Consider the following 18,933-nt stretch of genomic DNA (forward strand, 5'->3'; position numbering starts at 1 on the left):
AATACAGCTACGGGCAAGCATAAGTGAAATGCACGATATGCAAAATGACATTCCTCAGATGTCCTTATGTTGTCAGCGAGTGAACTCATAACCTGATCCCGTAGCCGAATGGTATTTCTGCGACGCGAAACGCCGCAGAACTGTAGTCTGGCTCTGTCGCGCCAATACGCAAGAGCGACAGAGATAGATAGCCACGAAAGAGATATTGTTGTGAGCGTTTGTGACTTTGTGCATTCTGCCACACCGCACACCTATTGGTCGTCATACTCGTCATTCATTCGTCAGTCTGTTTAGTGCTCTCAGCGGGTACGCACGTACGTCGAGTCAATTCTTGCCAATTTATGTAAAGTGATTTTAAAAGTTTTCTAAAGTGAGCTTCGCAATGAAAGATTTCGCAGGTATGCGTTTAGTTAATATTCAATATACTGCTTTGCGAAATATGTTTAGTTTAATGAGAAACTCACTTAGTATGAAATTGGAAAGTTGGTACGTGCGTCACTTATCGCTTCATTTTATGAGGAACTTACTTTGTAGAAGCAGTATAATATTTAACTGTTGCTATGTTTAACCATTTGTTACTAACATGTAGGTATGACCTAAAATGTTAACTACCTATTGTCATTTTAACACACACAATACAAACCTTATTGAGCTTAGCGTGGGACTCAGTCAATCTGTGTAAAAATGTCCAATATTTATTTTCTAAGTTTTACATTTTTTTTTTTTTAATTAAGGGACGCGTTTTCAGTGGACACATATTGTAAACCATGGAATATTTAAATTAGTTGAAATTAACTGTTAGTCGAATTGGACCCAATGTAGGTACTAACCTACTTTTAAGTGCGGTACTTACATGCAAATCGTCACTACTTTAAAAAAAATTGTATCTACTTCTGTCAATGAAAATAAAAATGTAATAAGTATGTATAGAATGCATATAGACTTATTGCGTTTTAACTTTGAGTTGCAGTGTGAGATACGAGATTTTTTTCAAAGTAGTGACAAAATAACAAAATAAAATATTCGTTGTTACTAACGTTGAATGCTATCTGTACTATAGAATGCAACTAAGGCTATTGCGAGAGTTTAAAAGAAGTAAAATTAAACACATTTCACGAAAAAATTGTACATACCTGTAGGCCTAGATACATACATGATTGCAAAGAGAGTCTGTCGCCGCGAGATAGATGACATGTCTTCTTCTAACTGTATCAATGACATAAGGACGGGTAGTCTATCTCGCGGCGATTTACTTTCGTGGCAATCATGTGCTAACCCTGCTGTAGGCCTTGCACATGATTGCCGCGAGAGTATGTCGCCGCGAGATAGATGACACGTCTTTGTCTAATTGTATTAATGGCATAAGGACGGGTAGTCTATCTCGCGGTGACATACTCTCGCTGCAATCATGTGCTAACCCTGCTGAACTAATGCGTAATTTAACTTTATATTGAATAACCTTTCCTTGCTAAAATATCCCGCTAATATGAATACTATCATTATTATAGTTTATGCTATAAATTAAATTGTAGGCTTCTTCAGATGGTTATAATTTGGTGTATCAAATATTTGGGCCTTACCAATCACACTTGCGATTTGCGAACGAGTTGAAAGCAAAGCGAGCGCATACCTAACTATTTCGTGGCGATCACGCAACGATTTAGCCACATGTAAAGTTGAGGCGTTATAATGCGTTTTCACATTATCCGATCGGATGGCGCCATCTTGGATTTTTTCCATTGAAATCCTTCTGACATCCGATATCGGATCGGATAATGTAAAACGGCCTTATGCTGTACATTATACAATTTTCATACGAGTACGCAACGTATACGTTGCGCGTTCCCGGCGAAATGGTGTCGCGCTCGCAGCGAATTGGTTATGTGCTCGGTGCTCGCGACGAACTCGCTGCTCGTTCGCTTCGCTTTCAACTCGCTCGCAAATCGCAAAGTGTGATAATGCCCTTAGGTGTATAAATTATATTCTATTTCAAATACCAAGGCTCGATAGCATTAGCATTAACGACTCACGGGTTGTTGTGTAACTATTGCACAAGGTAAATTTTCGTAAGATCGTCTATAAATCTCTTTATTTACATGAACATATAGGTATTTACATAATTATATAAGAAACTAAGACTTCGTATAAGATCGTCTTAGTATAGGTAATATCTGGGCAACCGAGCTTCGCTCGGTTCTGTTTCGTATCCTTGACATGTGTCGCCATCTAGTTCAAAAATGAATAGTACCTACATCGAGCGAAAGAATTCTCAGCCTTAACAACACAACTACTCCACACGAGATGGCGCGCATTTCGCCACAAAAACTCAAATAGTGTATTTTTCTATTCGTTTTAGCCTTGACCTGTGTCGCCATCTAGTGTTTGCAATAAATAGTACTTACATCAACCGAAAGAATTCTGTCTTAACAGTACAACTACTGCACACGAGATGGCGCGCGAAGAAAAACGCATGAAAACTCGAAAATTCGCGTTTTCCGGGACCTAAGGATAAGTTAGACCGATTTTTCACCCCCAAAAACCCCCACATAACAAATTTCTGCGAAATCGTTAGAGCGGTTTCCGAGATCGTCAGTGTAAATAAATATATATATAAATAAATAAATAAATAAATATACAAGAATTGCTCGTTTAAAAGTATAAGATTTTTATCCTATTCTGGCCATGGCCCTTTGAATTTGATTTTTGGACTTTTCTTTATATAAATCTTTTTACATTTTTTTTATATTGCCTGTGTGGTGAAAAACATTGTGTGTAACTCGGAGCGTATAAGAATATTGCTAACCTCGAGTTACCAATATTCTTTCGCTCTGCAAATCATTTATTTGATGATTTAACTTACTCGAATTTAACGCGAAGCCGTAGGCAAGAGCTAGTAATTATATGTACTTTTTGACAAATACATATTACTACAATCGGTTAATATCAGTATTACTTGTTGCAGGCAGTTCTTGGCAGCCGGGCACCACCCCGACGGCCGCGCCAGCGATGGCCGCGCCCGCGTTCGCTCCCGCCGACACTGGCGCCTTCCAGCTGCAGAAACCGCCCGGCAAGCGCGGCAAGCAATGATATTGGCGGTAACCGGGGCTCAGCTAGCCCTGTGAAACTTCAAAAATTATGAACTTTACCTACTTCTGACGCGACTACGAACTTTCGCGCATTCGCGTTGCTGCGGGTTCGAATTTTACTTGCAGTAACTGCTCCGGTCAAATCGGCAAGCAATGATATTGGCGGTAGCCGGGGGCCCTGTGAAACTTCAATATAAAATAACTTAAAAAATGATGTACTTCCGACGTGTGACAGCCCAATACAACAAAATTAGAAGGCGCGCCAGCTCCGGTTTCGGCTTCTCTGCTCCGGTCAACGCGGCAAGCAATGATATTTGCAGTAACCGGGGCTCATATAGACTTGTAAAAACTTCTATATAAACTAGCGTAGCTCCTAAATTAAGTACCTAGTGACGCGCAACTACAGCCCAATGTTTAGAATTCGCGCCGCCCCTGGCTTTTAGTTCCGTATCTGCGGCCAACAATGATATTGGCTGTAAACTTACACATTATGAAATTCTGTGAGACGTTATTTATTAATTTAGGCGAAGGGTAATGCGACACTAGCGCCACTTCGAACATGATCTTAAATAAGCTTAAATAAGTTTTTGAGGAGAAATACAAACCAAAAATTGTATAGCGATTTCAAAAATACTAAAGACGTTTTCTAACCAAACCAGCTTTGTGCTACTTTTTACCCCATAGTGTTATTTGTATTGATGTGTTGCTGGAATAAAATATTTATATTCTATTGTAGGCTACTTTGTGGCACTAGTGTCTCATTAACCTGAGCTTTAATGATATGCCTATAAGTGAATGATAATGATATTAGGGGCAGTTAAAAACAGGATAGCTATGCGATGAAATAATTGTAATGATACATTTTTTACGGTAGATATTTAATTATTGTGTTCATAATAAATCTACCAAATAAATAAACGTGGGTTATAACGATTCAAATATTCACAATTTTGTAATAATGTGTTGCCAGTGAAGTTTGTAAAAAAGAAATGTTTTTTATGTAAATGTTGACATTATTTTTTTTTAATTTGATGTTACTCATGTTTAGCCTTCACATGAAGCGGACAGTATCTTGCTCGCAAGATAAACTATCCCTCTCAAATTATGACAGTTAGAAAAAGACAGGTAGCCTATCTTGCGTATAGATACATGTCTTCACTCTTATCTTGCGAATATGATCTTAATGAAGATCTCGTTACAGTACTTATTTGTTATTATATGTACAGTTAACCAATTGGAATTCTATGCCACTGTAGAACTATGTCATAGTGACGTTATAAAACAGATTGTAAGAAATGTCTTACTGCTTCTCATTTTGACATGGTTGTAGTGGCCTAGGGTTCCAATTGGTTGACTGTACATAATTATATCGGTGCTAACTAGCGGTACGCTGAAGTGATGTGTATTATTAAAGTTTAGATACTAACATGTATATATAAACTCAGAGAAACTCTTGTATTAAGACATTGGATATTATGTTCGTATCGAATTTTTTAACTAACAATTTCTATTAATAAACGTCACTTATTCGTGCCCGAGTTAGATACCGCATATACTACTTATGCTAAAAATCTGTACATATTTGAAACTGTAATTTATGTGAATCGGAAATATACAAAATAATTGTTAATTTTATTTTACTGTAGTAGCAGTTTTAGTAATTCTAGTAAAAATACCTCTGAGTCGCCTTATACAGGGTTAATCCCCCGTAGTCGCTGTTTATTAAGGGTCAATGGGTCATTGACATAACCACTGAAAGCATTTCTTTTTTCGTCGGGGCTCTTTCTTGATCCTTGAGCGGTACTCTTTAATAGTTTTGCATAATAAAACATTGTAGCAGGGATCGTCAATTTGATGGTTCCAAAATAATTCTAATATACTATCCTTGATTCCGAGCTTCGTGGTGATTCTGCATGTGACTCCGCTGGTATTCCTAAGCCGTCACGCTCGTGGCGTCGTGGCAGTCGACTGTTTTCATTGTGCTGGAAGCCAAAATAGTTTCATTTTTAGACCTTGATACGAAGTATGGTCATATTTATTTGATTTGTAGTTATTCCCTCGACAGTTATTGGGTTCTTTTGCATTATTTGGTTTTCTTTACATTTTTTATTTCACCAGCAATATGCTAGAATCGGGCTAGAACTAAGGACTTTACAACAGTTGATGAAAGATTATGCCCTAAAAATACCTAAAAACATCGAAATAATTTGTCGCAAGCACTTATACAACCAAGTTGTGATGAAACAATAAAATGTTTTTTTATTAGATTAGTAGATTACATAATATCGCCGAAAGCACTAATACAGTCAGACTTATGATGAAAGAGTGTTTGTTTTAATTTTGATTTTGTAGTGTTGTTTTAAAAGAAAATATTTTTCAACAAAAATAAAAAAAGTTTTTTTAGTAAATGAGACTCGATTACAAAATGGTCCGGCGTTGTATTCATATTCATGTATGATCGATGTTTTTTGTGTTACAAAGTTACAGTTATGGAGTTACTGTTGTAGTAAAACTAAAAAAAAAGTTTTAGTAAATGAAATTCGATTATAAAATGGTCCGGCGTTTTCTGTGTTGTATATAAAGTTACAGTTATGGAGTTAGTAATGTTGTAGTAATATACAGTTTATTAACTCCAAAAAAAAAAGTTTTAGTAAATGAAATTCGATTTTAAAATGGTCCGGCGTTTTCTGTGTTGTATATAAAGCTACAGTTATGGAGTTAGTACTCCACATTACAATATACAGTTTATTAATTCTAGAATCCAACTAGTGAGGCCGTAGTACTGTTGTAGCAAAGCTCCAAAAAAAATACAAGAAAAAGTTTTAGTAAATGAGATTCGATTATAAAATGGTCCGGCGTTTTCTGTGTTGTATATAAAGCTACAGTTATGGAGTTGGAAATGTTGTACTAAAACTCCACAATACAATATACAGTTTATTAACTCTAGAATCCAACTAGTGAGGCCGTAGTACTGTTGTAGCAAAGCTCCAAAAATAAAGTTTTAGTAAATGAGGTTCAATTATAAACTGGACCGGCGTTGTCTGTGTTGTATATAAAGTTACAGTTATGGAGTTAGTAATGTTGTAGTAAAACTCCTCATTACAATATACAGTTTATTAATTCTAGAATCCAACTAGTGAGGCCGTAGTACTGTTGTAGCAAAGCTAAAAAAAAATACAAAAAAAAGTTGTAGTAAATGACTTTCGATTACAAAATGGTCCGGCGTCGTGTTTCATGCATAATGGATGTTTTCTGTTTCGTATATAATGTTAGAGAGGCTAAAAATATTTTTAGTACCTAAACAAGAGTCGATTACCCGGCGTTTTCTGTGTTTTTTTTTTAATATTGGGGGACATCTTACACAGATCAAACCTAGCCCCAAACTAAGCAAAGCTTGTACTATAGGTGCTAGGCGACGATATACATATATGGATAAATACATACTTATATACATATAAAACATCCATGACTCAGGAACAAATATCTGTGCTCAACATTCATCATCATATCTGTGCTCATCATCGGATTCGAACCCAGGACCGCGGCTTAGCAGGCAGGGTCACTACCGACTGAGCCAGACCGGTCGTCAAACGTGTTGTATATAAAGTTACAGTTATGGAGTGAGTAATGTTGTAGTTAAACTCCACAATACAATATACAGTTTATTAATTCTAGAATCCAACTAGCGAGGCTGTAGTATCGTTGTAGCAAAGCTAAAAAAAAATACAAAAAAAAAGTTTTAGTAAATGAGATTCGATTATAAAATGGTCCGGCGTTTTCTGTGTTGTATATAAAGTTAGTAATGTTGTAGTAAAACTCCACACTACAATATACAGTTTATTAATTCTAGGATCCAACTAGTGAGGCCGTAGTACTGTTGTAGCAAAAGCTCCAAAGAAAATACAAAAAAAAAGTTTTAGTAAATGAGATTCGATTATAAAATGGTCCGGCGTTTTCTGTGTTGTATATAAAGCTACAGTTATGGAGTTAGTACTGTTGTAGTAAAACTATACAATACAATATACAGTTTATTAACTCTAGAATCCAACTGGTGAGGCCGTAGTACTGTTGTAGCAAAGCTCCAAAAAAAAAGTTTTAGTAAATGAAATTCGATTATAAAATGGTCCGGCGTTTTCTGTGTTGTATATAAAGCTACAGTTATGGAGTTAGTACTGTTGTAGTAAAACTCCATATTACAATATACAGTTTATTAATTCTAGAATCCAACTAGTGAGGCCGTAGTACTGTTGTAGCAAAGCTCCAAAAAAAAATACAAGAAAAAGTTTTAGTAAATGAGATTCGATTATAAAATGGTCCGGCGTTTTCTGTGTTGTATATAAAGCTACAGTTATGGAGTTGGAAATGTACTAAAACTCCACAATACAATATACAGTTTATTAACTCTAGAATCCAACTAGTGAGGCCGTAGTACTGTTGTAGCAAAGCTCCAAAAAAAAGTTTTAGTAAATGAAATTTAATTATAAAACGGTCCGGCGTTTTCTGTGTTGTATATAAAGTTACAGTTATGGAGTTAGTACTGTTGTAGTAAAACTCCACATTACAATATACAGTTTATCAATTCTAGAGTCCGACTAGTGAGGCCGTAGTACTGTTGTAGCAGAGCTCCAAAAAAAAAGTTTTAGTAAATGAGATTCGATTATAAAATGGTCCGGCGTTTTCTGTGTTGTGTATATAGTTACAGTAATGGAGTGCATTAAGGCATTGGCATTGAAAAGTAAAATATTCAAACAATACTATTCTTAGAATGTGGTTACATTTTTTCCGAGTACTTTAATTATAAGACAGTCCACATCCATATTTAATTCCTTGGCTGTACCTACTTACACAATGATCTAGGTAATAATTATAATACCTAGCCTAAGAATTAAAATAAATACAGAGTATAATAATGATAAAGCAATTACCAAAATTCATCCTCTTCATAATGATAATGGATGCTTAGGACATGATCATTCTCCTCTACTGGTCCATATATTTTTGGTGGTGGTGGTCCAAATATAACAAACACTGTTTCTTGAACCTCCCTGCATCGGCTACGGTGTTGCTGAACGCCGCTGCTCCGGTGTAGGAGGTGGTGCTGACTGCAGGAGCGAGCGGGTGTTGAGGTGTGTATTCTTGCCATTCGCCGTTAGGCAATGATGAAATCATTATAACTTCGCGACGATCGTTATACTTGGTAACCCTTATGCCATTTTTGGAGTACTTAGTACTTACCTAAGATGTTATTTTTTCTTGTTGTGCAAATTGTTTGGTTATTATTTGGGAGTGGAGGTCTTTCAGGTTGTCACAATTCAGTGTCCTTAAATCCTCTATCGGCCATAATTACTGCGTTTAGGGGAATCCACTTATCTCCGTGATGGCTTTATCAGATGTAGGGGAAAGTGGGGTAAAACCGGGACCTTAAGGAAAAAAAATAATAAAAAAATTATTATTAGAAAAATAAACAATATTTAATAGCCTCTGCTTAATTTATTTAATTGACAACATATTTATTAGGTGAGAACACTGTTAGCATTATCACACGTAGAATTACACAATCAACTTCAAATCTCACTATTTTACGTTTTTGCCCCATGGGTAGTCCAAAGCCGGGTATACCCGGTTTTGGAACAGCTGCTATACCCGATATTACCCCGGCAACGATAGCAATGGACCTCGTCAAGATCTTCAAGTTTCATTTTCATTGATTGCTCACTCCAAGATTGTCGTGTTGCAGTTATTTTATAATTTTGCGGCATTCTCTTTAGATCTGTAACAATTATTTAAATTATATGAAATCAAAACACCTGACTCAGTTACTTGTACAAAACCGGGTACTACCCGGTATTACCCCGTACGGTTTTGACCCAAACGCACCTACAAGAAACTAAAAAATCCACTAATCTAAAAAGATGTTGCAATAACAATCAAAGTTATGTTTGTTCAAATGTACAATATACTTAATCGTATAAAAAATACAAATGGTACTTACCTCAACGTACGAAAGATTAGTCTGCTTATGAATTCCATGAAATTTTAGATCAAACACTGCTAAAAACTTTTTTCTCTAATTAGTTTTACACACCGGCACGCACGCCTTCTAACTTTTGTTGAAAAACTAACCAAGATGGCTGACAGCTGTCACCAAAGCACGCGTAAATTTGAATCGATCTAATTAGCCATACTACCACGTCCCGGTTTTACCCCCATACCCGGTTTTGGACTAATCTCCCCTACGTCCTCCATAACCATTTGATATAAGTGGTATATATCCAGCAGGTGTGCAACCAATCAAATATTTCATTGTGTTGCATGATTTGTAATCAGGATCCTTTAGGTTTTTCTATTTCAATCTCGAAACAGTCAATAACGCACTGTACATTTGAATATCTAATTTTAAATGCTAATGGTAAATTATCGGTTAGAAAATTGTATAATTCGATGGAATTATAAAAGTTGTCCATGTACTTAAACTACAAAAACTAAGCCCAATTTTCCATCTAATAGATTTTTAACCTTTTGTTTGTGGGTTTTACCTTCTAGCACATCGTTGGCTTTTCCTCCATACACAATCATTTTCATAACACATCCGGATTGGTCAGTGAGGAGATACAATTTTATGCCGAAGTCTGCCACTCCAAGGTCCGATATTAATCGTTTTTAAGATATTCGCCCGTATGGAATACACACGCTGTAGAAGTTTTTTTCACATACGTATTAATCTTATTTGCAAGCTTTACTCTGCGTGAAATAAGAGATCGAAATACTCAATTTTGACTTAGGGCTTTAGTTATGTGCTCGTGTAGATTATTTTTAATTGTAAGCATTCTATCTGCTATTATTTGATACATACACAATTATATCAATCTTAAAAATATTGATCAAAAAGGTTTTTGTTGAATTTGAGTGAGTTGAATTAAAGGATTTAAAGGTGTAGGTATTAGATAAATTAGAACAGAAGAGAGCGGAAAACTAAGTCTGAATATACCAGACGATTTGTCTTACTTATTTATCAGTTTAAATAAATATTTATGCTCAAAATAATTAAAATTAATTCGCTTACAATATGTTATTAAGTTATTTTTGTTCTTAGCGTGCAGTATTGAACAACAAAGTTGTCAGTCACTTATGCTAAAATTAAGTATACAAAAAACAACTGATACTTTATATAAATATTGACCATTCTTACTGGTTACAAGGTTTCCACGTAAATGTTTATGCTATGTCATCATAAAACTTGAAATTTATGACTCATTGTGCGTCACCAGAGCTGGTGGGTCGGATTTGTATAACAATGGGAACATGTGAATTACAATGTTGCAAAAATATGTTAGAGTTCAGTCAGTCCGATCAACATGGGTTCCTTAAACATACTTAAGAGTGGGTTGATCTGAGTCCTGCGTTGGATTTATTTTTTGTTTCTCCATTTTTTTTATTCATAATTTAGCTTTATTAAAGCTAGAAATATTTCCTAATTTGGACTTAAGTCTCCTCCATTGTTAGCCTCCACTCCTCCTTCGTCTAAAGGTGCCTTGCAAATGTCGTCGCTCTCCAAGGCAGGTGATACGCCTTGTTGTGGAAGTGCTCCAGCTCTCCCTAATAATTGAATATTCTTCGATATGTCTACCTCTGTTACATTTTCTTTTTCCAAATTTTGTTAATTTTTGACAAAAATTAATTAATGTATCCTCAGGCTTTGCGTTAGGAACAGTTCTCAATTGGCAAATCTTGACGTCCATATTCAATGATTCCAATAACTGAACGTTCATCGATATGTCTACCTCTGTTATATTTTATTTTTCCAAATTTTGATTCATGTATGACAAACATTCATTAATGTGTTCGTAGGCTCTCCGTTAAGAACAGATCTCAATCGGCAAATCGTGACTTCGACATTCAATGATTCCTATAACTGAACGTACTTCGATATGTCTACCCCTGTTATATTTTCTTTTTCCAAATTTTGATTCGTGTTTGACAAAAAATTAATAATATGTCCGCAGGCTTACTGTTAGGAACAGATCTCAGTCGGTAAATCTTGACTTCCATATTCAATGATTCCTATAACTAAACTTACTTCGATATGTCTACCTCTGTTATAATTTCTTTTTCCAAATTTTGTTAATTTTTGACAAAAATTAATTAATGTATCCTCAGGCTTTGCGTTAGGAACAGTTCTCAATTGGCAAATCTTGACGTCCATATTCAATGATTCCAATAACTGAACGTTCATCGATATGTCTACCTCTGTTATATTTTCTTTTTCCAAATTTTGATTCATGTATGACAAACATTCATTAATGTGTTCGTAGGCTCTCCGTTAAGAACAGATCTCAATCGGCAAATCGTGACTTCGACATTCAGTGATTCCTATAACTAAACGTACTTCGATATGTCTACCCCTGTTATATTTTCTTTTTCCAAATTTTGATTCATGTATGACAAACATTAATTAATGTGTTCGTAGGCTCTCCGTTAAGAACAGATTTCAGTCGGCAAATCGTGGTTCGATATTCAATAATTCCTATAACTGAACGTACTTCGATATATCTATCTCTGTTATATTTTCTTTTTTCAAATTTTGATTCATTTCTGACAAAAATTAATTAGTGTATCCTCAGACTTTCCGTTAGGAACAGTTCTCAATCGGCAAATCGTGACTTCGATATTCAATGATTCCTATAACTGAACGTACTTCGATATGTCTACCTCTGTTATATTTTCTTTTTCCAAATTTTGATTAATTTCTGACAAAAATTAATTAGTGTATCCTCAGACTTTCCGTTAGGAACAGTTCTCAATTGGCAAATCTTGACATTATTCAATGATTCCAATAACTGAACATTCATCGATGTGTCTACCTCTGTTATATTTTCTTTTTCCAAATTTTGATTCATGTATGACAAACATTAATTAATGTGTTCGTAGGCTCTCCGTTAAGAACAGATCTCAATCGGCAAATCGTGACTTCGACATTCAATGATTCCTATAACTGAACGTACTTCGATATGTCTACCTCTGTTATATGTTCTTTTTCCAAATTTTGATTCATGTATGACAAACATTAATTAATGTGTTCGTAGGCTCTCCGTTAAGAACAGATCTCAATCGGCAAATCGTGATTCGATATTCAATAATTCCTATAACTGAACGTACTTCGATATGTCTACCTCTGTTATATTTTCTTTTTCCAAATTTTGATTAATTTCTGACAAAAATTAATTAGTGTATCCTCAGGCTTTCCGTTAGGAACAGTTCTCAATCGGCAAATCGTGACTTCGACATTCAATGATTCCTATAACTGAACGTACTTCGATATGTCTACCTCTGTTATATTTTCTTTTTCCAAATTTTGATTCATGTATGACAAACATTAATTAATGTGTTCGTAGGCTCTCCGTTAAGAACAGATCTCAATCGGCAAATCGTGATTCGATATTCAATAATTCCTATAACTGAACGTACTTCGATATGTCTACCTCTGTTATATTTTCTTTTTCCAAATTTTGATTAATTTCTGACAAAAATTAATTAGTGTATCCTCAGGCTTTCCGTTAGGAACAGTTCTCAATCGGCAAATCGTGACTTCGATATTCAATGATTCCTATAACTGAACGTACTTCGATATGTCTACCTCTGTTATATTTTCTTTTTCCAAATTTTGATTCATGTATGACAAACATTAATTAATGTGTTCGTAGGCTCTCCGTTAAGAACAGATCTCAATCGGCAAATCGTGACTTCGACATTCAATGATTCCTATAACTGAACGTACGGTTACCCAATGGAACTTAAATATAGACTACAAAAATCCCAAGAGGATGCCAGAAATAATTTAATCAGGTCAAAAAAAAACGGAAAACTAATTACGACAAAAATAGTAATCCAAAAAATTATAGCGTAGGAGATCTAATATTAATAAAAAAGGAAGATAGAGATAAGATGAGCCCAGTATATACGGGTCCGTACACAGTCATCCAAGACCAAGGTCACAACGTTAAAATAATAGCTGCAGGTAAGGAAAATATTGTGCACAAAAACAGAACTAAACCCTACAACTTATAAAAAAAATGTATATATAACTCACCAATTCCACACTTATAATAGCGCACATTAAAGTACAAAACACTAGTTAACAATGAAAGTAAAAAACAAAAAATTTTAGTAACGTCAACAAACTTGGTCTATATAAAAAAAAAACCACACACAACACACACTTAAGCAGCCCATGGGGCCACTAGGTCCAACTCCGCCCAGAGCCAATCTAGTTCAAAGCGCATCCAGGCTACACGCCAGAATAGGCCACTGGGGGACAACTCATGCGTAACCGCATAGAAGGTGTTGCTGTCCGACAATATACATAGATCCGACAACAACACATCCCCCAAGTCACGGGCCGGATGCCGGGGACACAGTAGGGGATGCCCCTCCACGGCATCCAGCCACGCGATATAAGTCACTTCGGGGCCAGAAAAGTCCAGGGTCACCCCGAAAACCCGAACACCATGCCGTACCGCAAAGTCATTAATAACTAAATACACATATTCATAAACATTGGCCACTTCCATAATGAGAAAAAAAAAAATATATATATATATATATATATATATATATATATATATATATATATATATATATATATGTATATATATATATATATAGAAAACAAAAGTTAGCGCAAGTGGGATAACCAACGAAACCACAGCAAGACTGATCCCATAATCTAAAGATACACTTTAGAAATGCAGATATTGCAATTAGAAACCAGGAAAAAACCAATACGATATTCAATAATTCCTATAACTGAACGTACTTCGATATATCTATCTCTGTTATATTTTCTTTTTCCAAATTTTGATTCATTTCTGACAAAAAAATATTAATGTGTCCGCAGGCTTTCCGTTAGGAACAGTTCTCAATCGGCAAATCGTGACTTCGATATTCTATGATTCCTATAACTGAACGTACTTCGATATGTCTACCTCTGTTATATTTTCTTTTTTCAAATTTTGATTCATGCATGACAAACATTAATTAATGTGTTCGTAGGCTCTCCGTTAAGAACAAATCTCAATCGGCAAATCGTGACTTCAACATTCAATGATTCCTATAACTGAACGTACTTCGATATGTCTACCTCTGTTATATTTTCTTTTTCCAAATTTTGATTAATTTCTGATAAAAATTGATTAATGTATCCTCAGGCTTTCCGTTAGGAACAGTTCTCAATTGGTAAATCTTGACGTCCATATTCAATGATTCCAATAACTGAACGATCATCGATATGTCTACCTTTGTTATATTTTCTTTTTCCAAATTTTGACTCATATGGTTATTTTATTACATTGGTTCTGAAATAAGTAGCCTTACATTTTCATTTTTAGAAAATATTGGTATTCCAACTTTACTGTGTTCTCGAATTACATTGGAATGTGGATTATCAATGAATCATGAAAAAGAATTATAATTTATTCTTCTTCCAGGTGATCATGTGCGTGGCCTCACTGTGCGAAACTGATATTGTTGGTGTGCTGATAGTTTCATTTCACTCATCTCAAACCTGAAAACGTTAAATAAAACAAAAACATTAAATATCTCTGTTTTCCTTACTGTTGAAGGTGTTGTTAATCGAAGGAGAAGCGCTAGGGAACTTCTGATTTCTTTTGTAATCGTTTGTCCTAAATATAAGACTTATTTTCTAAGGAATTCAGATTTATCTAACTGAACTTTCTAGTTTGCTTTCTTTTTTAATTTATTTTCATCACTGAATTGGGTATCGTTAAATAGTAGGTACATGCATTTCCAATTATGAAATTACAATAACGTTAATTTTGGACACGTTTGCTTTCTTTAAAGTTTCAAACACTTTCTTAAATGACGTTCAATTTAGGCGAACAGCAAATTTATGGTCAAACAGTATCTATGACCCTCAGATGAAATTGGAAGAGGTCTAACTAAATCTGTATGGATATGCTCAAACCTGTCTACCTTTGGATATTTACCTGGTGTTGATTTGGTATGTCGCGTGACTTTGGCTTTCTGGCATTGAACGCAGGTTTTGGCCCAAAGGCCTACATCTCTGTTCATATCCTTCCAGAAATATCTAGTAGAAATCATCTTACGTGAAACTCGTATACCTGGATGACTTAAATTATGAATATGTCTGAAAACATCGCGATGAAATTGTTCAGGTATGTATGGTCTCGCATTACCTCTTGATATTTCACAGTAGATACTATACGAACAGTCGAGCATCATAATTTTCTTGTAAGTTATCATTCTGTAATAGTATTTTCATTTCATCGTCATTGGGCATTTCATGCTCAGGGCCTTTGCAATCGATTGTTATATTTTGCAAATCTACAGTTTCTATTCGCGACAGCGCGTCAGCGACTACATTATCCTTACCCTGTATGTGCCTAATGTCAGTAGTAAATTCACTTATAAAAAGTAATTGTCTCGTTCGTCGTGGTATCTCTTTGTTATTGTCACTATTCAATTTACTAAAAGCAAATGTTAGTGGTTTATGATTTGTAAAAATAATTAGTTCTCTGCCCTCATGCAGATACCTAAAATGTACAGATAAATAAACAGCTAGTCACTCCTTGTCATACGTACTGTATTTCATTTGTGCTGTAGTCAGTTTCTTAGAAAAATAAGCTAACGGTGTCCACTTACCTTCTATAGATTGTTGTAACACAGCACCAACACACGTGTTGCTAGCATCTGCATATAATGAAATAGGTGCTGTGGGAAGCGGATAAGCTAACATAACCGCTTTCTATAAGCTAAGCTTACATTGTTGGAAAGCCTCGTCAGCTTCCTGTGTCCATACAATAGGTATTCTGCTTCTTAATGGAGTAATGGAGAATGTTAATGGAGTATCTTCGTGATAGAATATGTCAACGTTGTACTTATCTCTTGAGCAGCTTCCCTGCTTGAAGCTTTCGGGTAACACTTGAAGTATGTCAAAATGTTTAACTCAACATCGCTATAGTCCAAATTTTGTTGCTGTGGGCGTCCAGTCTTCTTTTTAAAACTTCCAACGGTCAGTAAATTATTCACAATTCGAGACAAAACTTTTCTAGATGGTAGTTCTCTGTCTGGATACTTCTCGCGATACCACTGCAGAGCTAAAAGCTCTTGTTGCAGACAAAGTAAGCTTCTAATAACTCGAATTGTTCTTGATACGCCATTATGAGATAATTTAATTACGTAAGGGAAGCAACACTACTTAAATAAAATCTGTTGATAAAAATCGTTCGAATTTTAAAATTATTGTCCCGCATTGCAAACAAAGTCAAACGTTCCATTTTTAAACTTCTCTACTGAACGCCTCGGATCATGTAAGAAGGAAATGTGCATAGAGGTATTACCACCATTGAACAATTTTCTTATCGAAGATTTCAACAAGGTACTTAACGATAAATTAGCAAGCGTGTACTTCATACGAAGTCTTTGAGTGTTGGAGAGATAACAGAAATGTTACGTGTCTTTTACTTGTTAAAAGTGAACAGTAACCAAATATTTTTTAGAGAAACTTTATCCTGAATATTAATACTACCGATTAGTATAATAAAATAAGGAGTGTTTATTTTTTTTTAATTTTAGTTGGTTCGAGTCCCGGGCGAAGCAAGCGAGTTTAAAAAAATCTTTTAATGCAGATTTGTTTCTTTTTAAAAATAAAGGAATGTCTCCTTTAAGTAAAATGAGCTAGCTTAAGGATTTAAAGTAGTTTTCCTCCAGGGCCTGAGTTTAATTTCCACACTGTATAATTTTAACTCATGCGTAACCGCGTAAAAGGTATTGCTATCAGACAGTATGCACAGTTCTGAAAACAAAACATCCCGATGCCGGACATGACACAGAAGGGGATGCCCCTCCACGGCATCCAGCCACGCAATGTAACGTACATTCGGGGTCCGAAAAATCCAAAGTCACCCCGAAGACCCCGAACACCGTGCCTTAATCCAAAGTCATACACAATTAAATAAACATATTCAAAAACACAACTTCTATAATAAAAAAAAAGTCAAGTATTAGCACAAGTAGGATAGATTAACCAACGAAACCACGGCAAGACTAATCCCATAATCTAAAGATGTACTTTAGAAATGCAGATATTGCAATTAGAAACCAGGAAAAAACCAATACGTATTGATGACAAGAGCATCTCCATCTTCCTTATTAAAATAAGAAAATAGAGCATTTCTGACGGCGCCGGCGTCGAGCCGTCGCCGGCGAGCTGGAGACTGGGCATATGTTACGCGATGCCGCTACGCTTTGCTATAACAACTCAAGAGAGTACATTTCAAACACAGCAAGCTAATGATGAGGCTATGTACAATTGTACATACTGCATTATAATTTAATGAGTGATATGTTTTAGAAAGATGTCTATGGAATCAAAGTTACGGGCGATCGTAGTTAAAGTATTTTTACTTATCTCTTTCCACGCTTTCACTGCTTTATCCGGCCTGTGCTCCTTTAATAATTCCGTGAGGGTCTCCCATTGCATCTCGTATCCCTGGTTGCCCAGAGATCCGTCGTATTCTCGGTTGGCAAATCGAGGGTTCTGCTCCATATATTCAGCTAAAGCACGCAATTATTTATTTGTTGAACGTCTGAAAAAAAAAACATATTTACACTTGATCAAATCGGCTTCCACAAGTTTCATTCATCATTCATAATTCGTTTAATTTTCGGCAATAACTTGTAGTGACTCAAGAATTGATGTTACGTGCTCAGGTATATTCGTGTGTCAGGAAGCCCCGAATATTTATTTCAGGAATATTTAATCCGAAAGTGCCGATGGTATTATTATTACTCGAGTTTCCTCTGTAAACATTAGCGGTTTGCCCTTCGCTGAAGGACGTAGAATTTATATTTTGGGAGTTCATATGCTACCCTGATTAATTTAATATAAGTTCGCATTTAAGCTGAATGAAAAAAAATATTCACGATATCTATTTATACATTCGCGGTGATAAATGGTTAAATTACAATCTAGTGCACTAGTTTAAACAAAAATGAATACTCGCAGTCATGAAGTTTGAATAACACTTTTTCACACTCACAAATATATAGATATATATAAAATAAAGTTACGTAAAATGACAAAAGAAAATCATAAAATAATTGAAAATAATAGGGGTAAATGTAAAAATCTGATTTATTGAGGAAGGTGAATTTGTAAATACTGTATTTAGATCCTCCCGATCCTATCTTCTCTTTTCTTCGGGTAATTCAGAATTTGTCAAGCATAGAATACTTTTATGTCAAAGTTATTTTTTCAGCAGTATCAATCAGACACGAATTTAAGAGAGCTTGATCCGTTTTTCCTTTAAGTCCTTAAAAGGGCCACTACGAATACAGTAAATAAGATTGTGCAACTCACAGATTTTGCCCAAGGAGTGGATCCTACCGACTGCGCCAAATATGTTTTTGAGGGGCTTCAGGGGAAGCCAGCCGCTCCAATTCATGGATCTGCTACTGGAACTGTTAGCTCGTATAACTACTGCTGGCTCCAGCTCGCAGGAGACGAGTTAGGGTGATCGCGAAATTCAAATTACTGGGGAATGTATACGGTGACAAAATATGAATTTTGGATTAAACTTGGTTTCTAAATTAAACCAACACAAAGTTACACAATTAGTAATGTTACAGTTACAAGTTATGTTCAGCTAGGCGGAGGAAAGAATGATGGCAGGAACTGTCACGTCTCGCATTAACTCGTAACATTTTTGTTATTCTCAAACGTTTTCGTGTCTTTTAATTGGGTAGGGAATGTGACGCCACTCCAGTTTCAACAATCTTTATATTCCACATATTTTCTGACACGAAAGGC

General features: G+C 35.4%; 1 protein-coding gene across 1 annotated transcript in view; it reads left to right on the forward strand.

The window, feature by feature from the left end:
* LOC125236124 overlaps nt 1-4,716 on the forward strand; it is a 30,017-nt gene extending 25,301 nt beyond the window's left edge. Inside the window, exon 4 of the mRNA XM_048142822.1 lies at nt 2,963-4,716. Coding sequence (XP_047998779.1) covers nt 2,963-3,139 — 177 coding nt within the window. The 3' untranslated portion in view covers nt 3,140-4,716. The remainder of the gene's footprint in view (nt 1-2,962) is intronic.
* The last annotated feature ends 14,217 nt before the right edge of the window (nt 4,717-18,933 follow it).

The sequence above is a fragment of the Leguminivora glycinivorella genome, chromosome 18 (genome assembly GCF_023078275.1).
Source record: "Leguminivora glycinivorella isolate SPB_JAAS2020 chromosome 18, LegGlyc_1.1, whole genome shotgun sequence".
Taxonomy (NCBI): domain Eukaryota; kingdom Metazoa; phylum Arthropoda; class Insecta; order Lepidoptera; family Tortricidae; genus Leguminivora; species Leguminivora glycinivorella.